At 38.5% G+C, this 12,188-nt stretch overlaps 2 protein-coding genes across 2 annotated transcripts in view; one reads left to right on the forward strand and one right to left on the reverse strand.

The window, feature by feature from the left end:
• ptgir (prostaglandin I2 receptor) overlaps nucleotides 1-3,024 on the forward strand; it is a 26,955-nt gene extending 23,931 nt beyond the window's left edge. Inside the window, exon 3 of the mRNA XM_014005206.1 lies at nucleotides 351-3,024. Coding sequence (XP_013860660.1) covers nucleotides 351-635 — 285 coding nt within the window. The 3' untranslated portion in view covers nucleotides 636-3,024. The remainder of the gene's footprint in view (nucleotides 1-350) is intronic.
• A 2,640-nt stretch (nucleotides 3,025-5,664) lies between these two features.
• LOC106515409 (4F2 cell-surface antigen heavy chain) lies at nucleotides 5,665-11,790 on the reverse strand (the record flags this gene model as incomplete). Its single annotated transcript, XM_014005208.1, is given in 9 exon segments — nucleotides 5,665-6,164; nucleotides 6,833-6,937; nucleotides 7,063-7,258; nucleotides 7,338-7,393; nucleotides 7,478-7,555; nucleotides 7,626-7,720; nucleotides 7,800-7,964; nucleotides 9,727-10,103; nucleotides 11,662-11,790. Coding segments are annotated over 8 exon segments (1,419 nt in total). The 3' UTR covers nucleotides 5,665-5,810.
• Between the last annotated feature and the right edge of the window lie 398 nt (nucleotides 11,791-12,188).

Consider the following 12,188-nt stretch of genomic DNA (forward strand, 5'->3'; position numbering starts at 1 on the left):
TACAAAAACATGTCAGGTCCGATCAGTTGTCAGATCAGGTCAAAAATAGTCAGATCAGTTGTTAGGGTTAGGGTTAGGACTACATCAAGTCCAGATACTTTTTCCAGGGTTTTCTTTACATCTGCTTCATGATTACAAAATGTTTTTGTTTCAWACCTTAAAAGTCAAACAGAAGCAGCACATGGCCCAAAAAGTAGGTCGTAGTCATGGAAGCAGTCCATGATTTGTTTATAACCAAACAGGTCTATTGTCAGAGTTTTGGATTGCTTGTAACTTGATACAATTTGGGCTTTTGTCAAAGAACAAACTGRAAAGATTGTATTTAACCGTATCTTTCTCCCCTTCTTCAGATTGCAGGTTTTGTCAACGCCATACATCCATTTCAAGGAGACTCGGAAAACTTAAAAGCYTTCCGCTTTTACGCTTTCAACCCCATCATGGACCCGTGGGTCTTCATCATCTGCCGCAAGTCCATGCTCCGTCACCTGTGCTCTCTGCTGAGCTGCCACTTTGGCAAAGGAGCCGTGAAGACGACGGCTCACTGTGCGCTGTCTTTACCTCTGGACAACACCCAGTGCCACATACAACCCCTGAACTGTGGCACGCTCAAAGAGCCAACAGAACCGACAAACTAAAGAAACCCTTGGCCGCAAAAGACAAAGGACTTCAGGCAGTGAAGCTGTTCTGTGCTCYAGCTGTTTGAGCTTCAGCTGCRCCCTTCAGGGCTCACCGCAGCGAGCGAACTCACGCAAGATTTGCCAAATGTTTTACACCAGACGCCCTGTCCTGATGCAGCCTGGCATCCAACTTGTAGCTTCAGATTACGAGACTATGCACTGACCGCCAAAGCTACTGCAGTCAMGTAGCAACTCTCACATGACATTTCAATATGGGGCTTACAAAGGGAACAAACATGCTGACACCCCATCTTAAAACAAAGCATTGGGACTGAGCAACAAGGAACACATCCAATCATATGTTATTTGTGCACTCAGCTTAAGCTACTTCCTGTGCAAAAATGTATTCTGTCATTTTATTTTCTCAATCATCCTTTTCCTATAACATATTCTCAGGCCTGCAGCATTCAGAGAGTCAGCTGAGGAGCAAATGCAGCGTAAAAATGAATTTTAGCTCCTGATGTAACCGGCATCCCTGATGATTTTATACAGCTGTAACATACACAGCTTATAATCCAAGATCATCTCAAATTCTGCAACCATGTGTTTCCCTTTACCTCAGATGTGCATGAAGGTTAATAGTGACTTGGGCTACTTARTGCACACATTTATACAGGGTCAGATCTGGAAATAACATATACATTCAGTAATGTTCATCATAATGCATCTAATTCACAACATAAATCATTTGTTTTATACACTTCATCTGTTGTCTTCTATTGTGGTTGAAGTGAATGCATTGAATTGGCAAAAATGTGCATTAAAATGTGTCCTTAAAATCATTGTCCTAATTTACCTTTACATCAAAATTCTCTAACAGTTCTTCAGAAATTATCCTTTTCATTTTCTTAGACATGGCTGCTGCCATAGTGATGGGAAATCCCTTTGTATAATGTTTGCCATCGTTGTGAATCATTGTTATGTCTTTGTGGAAAATAGTTGTAAAGTTTCAGATGTTAAGTCCAGAGTAAAAGTGAGTTATTTTTTCTGTACAAAGACTGACTACAAGCTGCCTACAGTAAAATAAAGTTGCCACAATGAAGCAATTGAAACTAGTATAGTATTAAAAATGGATGTAAAGGTAAGAAAAAAATGTATTTTTGTGAATTAAAGCATGCAAATTACTTTTATTGACACCATATATACAACTATGAGTTGAAAATTATTAGGGATTATTTGAAAGAAAACTGTTTTCATTTTGGTAATGTTCCTCACMTTTACCTTTAAAGCAAGTAGAAAGAAACACAAACTGCATTTGTTCTGTTTTTTTGTTTTTCTGGCTTCCTGTAGAAATATGTATTCTGTAGAAAAAGTCTGACACCTTCTGGAAGGATTAAACCATGAAATCAGTATATTTATGTTTTCACAGGACAGAATTACAGCTATTCTGTTTTTTTAAACCAAACTGTTTATCCTTTTTATCGTAAAAAACCCCAAAAAACATATTACGACAAACAATTTTTTGATTTTAGACATTTTAGTTTTAAAGATGCTCTTACTTTAAGTTCTGCTCAGTCAAAAAATAACAACAACCCAAATCTCCAAAACCCATCGCTATCTTTGTAAGTGAACTTTATTGAAAAAAGAAAGAGAACATTTTAAATATTTTTTGCCCTCATGTTAACAAACGAGACTAAACTACCTCGTCCCTTTTCAAAGAGACTTATTAACTTGTACTAACCTGACATCTTTGTGTAAAATGACCACTGTATAAGGAATGTAGCATGTTGTTGTTGTTTTTTGTTTATCTTGCACCCTAAAATTTTAAACAAGTATGTCATGCAATCTTTCAGCATTATGTGACAGGGATAAATCTCAGCAAAATACCAAACTGAAGTTTAGCTCAAAATCTATAAAGGGACTGAATTAGAGCCACTTTTGGGTTGGCTTGATTTGCGTTAGCTCCACCAYTTAATCTAATGTGGTGTTGCATTCAGTAATTACTAGTAGTTCAWAAAATATTTTGCTAACAGACACCCTGGCAGTGGCTGCTGCAGCGAGCACTTTAAGAATGTTTTGCWTTTTGTTCTGGATTTTGATGTGACTTCAACTCCTCTACTGATGATTTTTTTACTTCCTTCTTMTTGTGGCTTCTTTGATTGTTGATCACGTGATCCTATTTTTAATCTGTGGTTCAGTCACGCATGACCAAGTGCACGTCAAAAGATTCCCACCAGCACATTTCTTCTTTGAGGGTGTGCAAATTGTAAATATMTGATTTGTAAATCCAAGAAAAGAAACAAAAGTATATAGTCCTATGTAAAAAAAAAGAATAATATAGTATTGTTGTATGTGGTGTGTGTTTGGTTAATGTGAAATAAAAAACTACAAGAAAAAGAAAAACTCACAAATGTGTATGTGCAAGATTGTGCAGATTATAGAATGCTTTCTCCTTGAGAGGATGGGTCTGTTGATCTGTTGTGACAACTTGTAACTGCAAATTTTATTATTACCTCCGCCAAAGGCGAGGTAATGTTTTCGGTCGCGTATGTCCTTCGGTCTGTCTGTCTGTCCGTCCGTCCGTCCGTCCGTCTGTCTGTCGTTTTGTCTGTGGACAACATTACTCAAAAACTTGTAGACGGATTGTTATGAAATTTTTACCACATGTGGATACTGGGCCAAGGAACACACCATTAAATTTTGGTGATGTTCCGGATCACGATGCGGATACAGGATTTTTTTTCTTTGAGCACTCTGACATCGGCAAAGCTGTGATGCTTTCACAGGGCGTGGGTTTCAAAGTGTCCAGCAGGTGGCACTGTAGTATTGGTGTGCCCCTTTGTAACTCTATTACAGGTTGAGGGAAACTGGTCTTGGCGGAGGTTTGCACTCTCTGAGTGCTTCTAGTTAGTTGTTGCTAACTTTAGCAACTGTTGTGACCTTTAGCATGTGTTGCTACAATTACAAACAATCGCTACCATTAGGCTACCACCTAATGCAATTTTTGCCATCTGTTGTATCAGTTTTGTTTAAAGTACCTCAAAGTGATTCTTGAGTACAATTGTCTTACCAATTGGTAAAAGTCACAATCTCCTCTAAGTATATTAAAAGTCCTAAAGTATTTGATATTTACTGTACTTGAGTATCAAATGTAAATTTCTGATATTAAATTAAAAGTATTGAGAAAAATGTGAGTGGTTAGAGTTTCAAAAATGACACTGATTGGGAAGTGAGCTTCCAAAACCATTTTACAAAAGGCCACAGTGACTATAATGTTATAACCAAAATTTCTACAGTAACAAAGTATTGGTACTTTGTTACTTGAGACCTCTGGCTACTGATCACATCTGTTGACATCATCAGAGATGGCAGCTGCTCCTGAAACTTCAAGCTGCACTCTGTTTGTACTAAATTTTGAGTTTCAAATTGGAAAAATCCCCAAACGTCGACTCGGCACTATAGTCTCAGCTTCAAAATCCAACATGTCTGACTTGATCATGAAAAGTTGGAAAAGATGACATTTTTAACATGTTAGTCGCACACTGTGTTGTGTTTAAATGTACAAAATGAGGCAAACAATTATTGGATTGTATGCTAATAGCCTGGTCACCAAGCACAACAATTAGACAATCATGCAATTGGAACATGGTTGAATTGGGTCTGACTCCCTGACATGTTGAAATTGGAGCCAGGAAGTGGCTCTTTCTGTATGCAGAATGTTAATTTTAACTTCTCTGTTCAAATACATAATTCTCATGATGTATATGGTCATCACTGCCTGTGTAAGTAAATGAGAAAATGACCAAGAAACGCTAACAGATCCTTCTTCGCAAATTGCCATGTAGGAAAAAAGAAAAGTCATTTTTTAGGCCACGCTGTTACGACCAGTGGTCCCAGTCTGGCCACCCTTACAGAAACTGACTGGCTCCACCACTGGTTGGTTCAGAGAATGTTCCTTGAAGGTTACACTGTAACTGRACAGAACCATTAGGAAAAGTGTGGTGATGAACAGATGAAACCTCAGAAAGCACTGAAGCCAGAAAGATCCTGTGCTTCAGTGATGGGTGATGGTGACATCTGGTGGACAACTCAAGCCATAACAAGAGATTTTATTTCATTATCATGCAGATCATTCCTGACAACTTGCTGGAGAACACAAGACTTTAGTTATTTTTCTTTTCTGATTATAATTAAACCTGTCAATTATTAAAACAAATCACTCATTGTTCAGATTATTTTAGGAGCCTATTAAATTAAGAAAATACAAGCTTTTAAGACAGTTTTTTTAAGTTAATGTTTCACTACATTTGTCCCTTTTAAATCAGACAATAGTTTGAACCAAATTCATTTGTTCAGCAGCTCCAGCCCTTGTTTATTTTTTGAAAGTAAACGCTCATCTCTGATTTCTATGAATGGATGGCGCTTCTTAGTAAATGCCTGCTAAACTGAAAAACATCACCTGACAGGTGTGGCTGCATCACGAGCTCAGTGTGGAAAGCTGACATGACTTTATGAGAAAAGCAGTCTGATTGGATCTCTGCATATATCATTTATTTTGATTTGAACACACYGGCCATCCTCTCTGCCTCTAAAAACAAACCAACCTCCTCTAATAAACCAAATTAAAATCAGGTTTTGTATCAACCTACAGTCTGAACATAAAACCTAACCACTGAGAAGTAAATAGGTTTAATTTAATGGATATAGCAAGTTTAAAATGTTTTCCTTATTGTTATAATATAAGGCACATGTAAAAATATATTTATCTTAAGAGGTAAAACAAAGTTTTAACGGCTATAAATGATTTCTTCAAGTTCTGAGGCAAGTTAATCACTCACAAACTAAGTTTCTTATGTTTTTTAACTTTAGCCAAATCCAAACTGTCCAGACTTCTGACCAAATCATCCAGAAAGTCAGAATATACAAGATGAAGCTACAAAGGAAAGRATTTTTAGTAAATGTTTTAATACTTTTAAAACATATTCTGGGAGTCAACCTTGAACAGTGTGGGCCTAAACTCTATATAAATCAGAAGCAAACAAAAAAGTCTTARTTACATTTATTCCATAAACAAATTTATTTTAAAACAGTTTGGATTTAAAGGGTTAATATGAACCAGCCAGGAAARGATGCCACAGATTCATTTTTATTTTCAGCTCTTTTAAAATGTGTTCAATGTGAGCAGGCAGCTGATTACGAGTAGCTTCCTGCCTTAAACAGTTTGATGACGATGGCTTCGTGGGGCTGCAGCYTGATCGAGTACAGAGACGTCACGCCTAAGTGGTTCATCCCGGTGCTGGCGACAAACACTCCCCTTTCAGGCAGYCTTGGAGCCCAGGCGGGGTCCAGAGTGCGAGGCTCGGGTCCGACGTTGAGCAGAACGAGGAAATGAACGCAGCCCCAGGAGCGCAGGAAGGCCAGGATGGGAGGAGGGGAAGAGTCGGAGGTGTTGAAGGAGAGGAAGGTGAAGGTGCCGTACAGGAGAGCCTCTTCTCTGACTTTTGAGTGGCGGAGTGTGGTGAAAAGAGACGAACTTTCTGTCATCTGCTGGGGGGGATTCAGAAACATGAGGTTGTTAAATTTAACTAGGAAATGTGCATTTTAGTGTTTGCAGATATTATGCAAAAAACTGGACAACCAAAACTGCAGCTAAAAGCTACAAATAGCACAAGAAAAGAAAAATTGCAAGTATGCTGTAGCAGATTTCAAAGAGAATGTTTATGTTCATCCGTCGTGTGGGTTAATTTTATTTTATTTTTAAAATAAAGTCAAATATTTAAAAAAGTGTAAAATGCACTAAACTGAATGTTACAACATAATTCCTGARTGAGCTGAACAGTTTGACATAWGGACGGTTCAAACCGCATCAAGTATGTGAAGCACAAGGTGAATCAAAKGTCACAGGACACTTTTATTCTATCCAGTGTGACAGCTTTCAAGATGGCGGCCACACTGCMTTTGTATTCAGATGTCATTMTCACTTTTCTTRCTGAAATAAACAGTTGTGCTGKGAKTTTTGACTCACCCTGTAGTTTGAGTCTAAAAGGTGCCCAGAATAAGCTAAAGAAATGCTGAATCAGCGCCACAGAGAGATAATATTACACTGATATTTACTAAAGRAACAGCTGGTTGTGTGATGGCAAATCCTGTGTGTCTGATTTATAGAGTAATAAAGTGTCAGCTTTTGAGATGTGAACTCCCAGACCAGGCTWTACCTGTGTTTGGTTGTTCTTTTCATCCTGGAAAGCAGGTGATCCTGGAAGAGTCATCATCAACACCACGAGTAACTGCTTCAGATCCTGAGACGCGTCACCTCCAATCTGCCCAAAACACTTCAGGTAATCCAGGTGTCCATCAAAAGCTGACAACTCGGTTTTAATTAAGTCACATTTTCACCTTTTTTTATAGACTGACAAATCTTTATGACAGGGGAAAGATGTCTTACATTCCAGCTTGGCCAGACGTCTTCCTGTTTTGGTTGCAGCCGTGTCTCTAAAACCTCAGCCACCTCTGCAGCAGACAGGACGTGAGGAGATTTTGGCAAGATGGACCTCATGACCATGTTCACGAGCGTGACGTTGCCGTAAGTCGAGATGTTTAGCGGACGCAGAACGTCTGTGTTCTGTTTTACCACCAAAATCCTACAGAGAAGACACGGACAGGCATTTCAGCACATTTCAAAGCAAAAAAAAGACATTTTCATTTGAAATTCAATTGAACCTTTCATTATCCTGAGAGCTGAATTCCTCAAGAACACCTCTCCACTCCATCAGAGTCTGCAAGAGATTGTGTTTTAGAGGGGACAATTTAGGAAAGGGGAAATCTTTGAATCAAAAATATTTGTTAACACTGATATTTACCTRAACTGAAAAGGCTGCATCTGTATCACAGATTACAAAACCTGCTACGCCTTGTTCCAACCAGAACCTTAATGCACGCTGAGGAAAAAAAACATTAAATCAGTGTTTGTCATTATTACTCCCCATTATTACAGTAAGTGTGTTTTACCGTTTCTGTATGGTTTGATAGGTCGTCTGCGCTTCCCGTCTCTTCCTGAAGCTCCAACAGATTCACTTTACACAAGTCCAACAACACTCTGAGACCTGAAAGCCCAAATTATTTAATCCAAGAAAAAAAAAACATCTAGACGTAGAAGATTTGACAAAAGACAGATTTGCTCACGTGCTTTCTTGCTCTCTGTGAGCAGATGCTGGATCTGAGCCAGGACCTCCAGGTTCTCACTGTAGTCTGTGACGTTTCCTGAAGATGATGTTTTATCCAACACCCCCTCCAGGATTACAGCTCCGATCCCCGCAGACCTGAGGTAGGGGAGGCGTTCGCACGCCGCTTAAAAGAAAACAAAACAAAAAAAAAATGGTCACTAACTTTTAATCATAAAGTAACTGAAGTCTTCCTGCTCAGCTCTTCACAATGTAAACATTTTTCACTTCCATCTACTGTCCTCTTTAGAGGGTTCTTTGAATCTTATACTAATGCTTTTTTAGTTCTGACGTTTTGTGTTAAAACATTAAAAATAGACTTAACTGGGTTCTAAAATGAGGTAAACGCAATCATGGATAAACAAAAAGGGGTTGGGATCTTCCTATCTCACATTTCAATTCTGACTTCAGAGCCATGATTAGATTAAGGTTCGATTTTCAGTTTTAAAACAGTTTGATTCATGATGATTTCTGCTTCATTAGTGCACAACGTGCAAAGGATCCTTATGATCAGGGCCAGATGAATCTCTTTCCTCCGTGCACATTATTTAAAGAAAAAAAGTAGAAGCAATGGAGGTAAATTAAAAAATCAAACTTTAGCTGCATTATCTTAAGTAATCATCCACTGTGAGGACTTATCAGCCTCTTGCATCACTGTGAAGGAATTTTGGCCCCACAAGGCATCAGGTCACTGGTTTAAAATTCAACAAGCATTTTAGTGGGACTGAGGTCTGCAACTTGTGAGATCACAAACATTTTGATTACTTTCTAGCAAGTTTGGGAGTATTGTCTTAGTGCTTGGTGGTCCGTACGTTGGTATTCAGACATTATTGTGGTTCTGTGATTCGCAAACAAGTCCATATTATCCACAGTAATGCATGCAGTGGTGGGATGTATCAAAGTACAAATACTTTCTTGCTGTACTTAATTATATTTTAAGTAGACTTCATCATGGGTACTTTTGACTTTTACTCCATTACATTTTACATTAAGTATCTGTACTTTCTACTCCACTACYTTTCTGTAATGCGTTGAATTACAAATTACATTCATGTCATGTCGCATTTTGTTTTAAAATTTTTGTGTGGTTTATTTGTTTTTTTAATTTGAAAGTAATCAGTGGTGAAGGGGGGATTGCTGTAATTGGTCCATTGAATCACTGCAAAGCAGGAAAGTACCATTAGACCCTCCATGTTTCCACCACAGAGGAAATGTGCCATTCACGGCCTTATTTAAAAGACTTAAAGTTAACTGGTTCAAAAAAAAAAAACGACTTGTTGAGATTTGATAAAGGAGGCTGGTGGTGAATTTACAGCTTCTGCCACTGTTGTCACAATCTCTGATGATGCACAGAATCACAAGTCCAAGTAACGGTGTCACAACACAAAAAAATACACATCATCTGCAGCATTGTTCACTAAAATGGCACCGTTGATGTATTAAAATATACATACAGTAGGCACACTTCATATTGTAGACCATTAGGGAATATATTAAGCAAGTACTTTTACTTTTATTATTTTGAGTATTTTTAAAAGAAAAGTACTTTTACTAAAGTAAAATGTTAATGTGGTACTTTTACTTTTACTAGAGTACATTCTCGTCTGTTTATCTGTACTTTTACTTAAGTACAGTGCTCCACCACTGAATGCATGACAGTAAAGTATATTATCTCCACCTTGGATTGATTTACACATAATAATAGATATGTGACAGTTCTGTATCACTGGGACAGGAGAGTTGATGTTTTATTTTTTATATTTTATTTCAGTGATCAAAAGTCACTGCTGACCTCAATAAAAAGGTTAAATATTGTAAACTGTTTTCTACAATCTGAGCAACTTTCATAAAAAAAATGCTTAATTGACTTCCCAGTTTCCCCCACTCACCGTTCATGACCTCTGACCTTCCGGCCGGCGTGTCCACGTCCGGTTCTGGCCGCAAACGGTAAAACAGGCACTTCTGCCACCATTTCAGACATGTCGGAACCGGCCGCGGACTCATCACGATTATGCCGACCGCGACGGTCAGCACGGCCACCCAGGCGAGCCAAAACAGCACCACCAGGGTGCAGCGGACTCTCCTCCACCCGGGACCGGCCGCCGCGGCCAGCAGCTCCTGCTGGTTCATGGGCCGCCATGTGTACAACACGGGCTCCGAGGGCAGCAGGGGGGTCGTCTCCGTGGCCTCCTCGCCGCTGGACAGTCCGGTGGCACCGGACACCGGGCCGTAGCTGGGGTCTCCAGCGTTCAGAGGCATGACGTCACTGCAGGTAGGTGAAAACACGGAGAACAGGAGAAAAGAGTTTTTGTTTCTCTTCGCTCAGTCACCTGAGCTCCACAGGTGTTCTCATTAATTAAATCAACTCTTGGTCACGTGACTCATACCTCCCCACCCCCCCTCACTCCTTTTTCCTGTCATTTTTGAAGTGATGTTCTGTCAAATACTATTTATAAATGTTTAGTACCTTGAACTTTAAAGGTCTTGACATTATTCATAGCGCAGTTTGAAGAAAGAGGCAAAAGTCTTCATCCACAGACTCAAATAAGGGCCTGGGCAAATTTAAGTTCACAATTATGTCAAGTCTGTCTTTCAAATATGAAAATAACAATAACAAGCTGTGTCTATGGCAAGCCAAAGCAGTAACAAATAACAATTTTTATTGCCAGTCTAGTATAAAGTCAAATGCTGTATAATATGGCAGAAATTCTCCCAGAATTAATTTTATTTACTAATTTTTAATTAATAATTTAATTTTTTCTTATTTTTTACACCATTTTAAGATCACCTTCTCAGCAGCAAAAATATAGTTTTTGTGGTCAGTGAACGCCTCTTTTTATGTCACACATACAATGGCCAGAAAAGTGCATTTTTCCACCGTCGCTTTATAACAAAGTCATATGATGTTTAAAACAGCCAGGTTTCCTTCAGTTAGGCAGGGCCTTTTTTATCTTATGTTTATTTTAAACTCTCGTACCCTTTTAGACCCCACTGATTCATCACAGATCGACTGGTCTGCAAAGAGATTCTCATGTTTGCGTACTTGATCCGTTCTGCAGCACTCAGCCTTTGCTTCCGTACTTGTCCCATTGTGCTATTGATGTTTTTAAAGCAAAATGCTGTGACGCAAAAAGGTTGCGTTCAGTGAATCAAAAAAATTTTTTTGTTGTTGTTGATCAGAAAGTGCTCTTAAAACAGAGTAAAAAACTGCGTTCTGGTGGAATTTGTGTCGAATTTCGTGGCTCTCTGACCTTAAAACTGTTTTTTATGTGACTTTTTAACTAGACAGGCAATAATTGGAGCAATAAAAATGTAAAAATTGCCATTTGACTTGCCATATAACATGCCAAGTTCAAAAAGAAGAGTCCCAGAACCAAACCTTAACCACTTATATGTTCCTGTTTTAAATTGTACAATTCATACAGTTTTCACAAACTTTGCAAACTGATGACAGTTGCAAACACTTTTGTTAAAACATATGAGAGACCCTTAGTTTTTATGTCTCAACGCAGACATACAGAAGCAGAAATGTTTAGTCTAATGGCATTTTACAGGGTTAAATTTACTGAAAAACAAACAACAAAAATACTTTTTCTTGCTTGTATAAATACCAAACCCTTCCTTTTTGACATTTGAAAACATACTTAAATTGATTCASGTTTTTGTTACTTTGAAAACTGCCTCTTCATTCACCAGAACTGTGAACTGTGTTAAGAAATTAAGCCCAAACCCGACACATCTATCAAGTTCAGGTTCAACAACACGACCCTCCCTGTGTGACGCAACACCAGCTACAAGTTCTGCATCTAAACAACGGTACTTACGTTCTCTTTTCCCAAAGCTCCTTTCCCCTGATTGTCCACCTTGTTTGGTTTTGCTGTGTACTTTTGTCGAGTGTTTCCAGCTGAGCGCAGCGGGCCAAGTTGTTTATTGGAGGGATGTTAGGACAGAAGGACAGAAGGAGGGGTGTTCTCTGTCAATTAATACAGAGGTGCAGAGCCTCACCACACCTCTGCAACACATTCTGGAGAGCCCATGACTGCTAAACATAGGTTGTTGACAACAAAACATGTCTCTGCTCATTTATTACAAAATATGCTGTAAAGGTTTTGTTGTGAACCATGTGAATTTAGTGTATTTTTTTAAATTGTATAACATTTTTAAATTGCTCATTTTGAGGGCTAAAGCTTTAACATTCTAGAAACAACTATGATGTTTTTTTATATATATGGTTTACTTGTCTGCGTTTTTAAGCATACGTGAAACAATTATTTGATAGATAATGGGCCTCATGCAAGAACATGTTCATATTCTTATCCTAAACTTCTCTTACTTTTGTTCGTACAAAGGG

Source organism: Austrofundulus limnaeus, unplaced genomic scaffold (assembly GCF_001266775.1).
Source record: "Austrofundulus limnaeus strain Quisiro unplaced genomic scaffold, Austrofundulus_limnaeus-1.0 Scaffold29, whole genome shotgun sequence".
Lineage (NCBI taxonomy): Eukaryota > Metazoa > Chordata > Actinopteri > Cyprinodontiformes > Rivulidae > Austrofundulus > Austrofundulus limnaeus.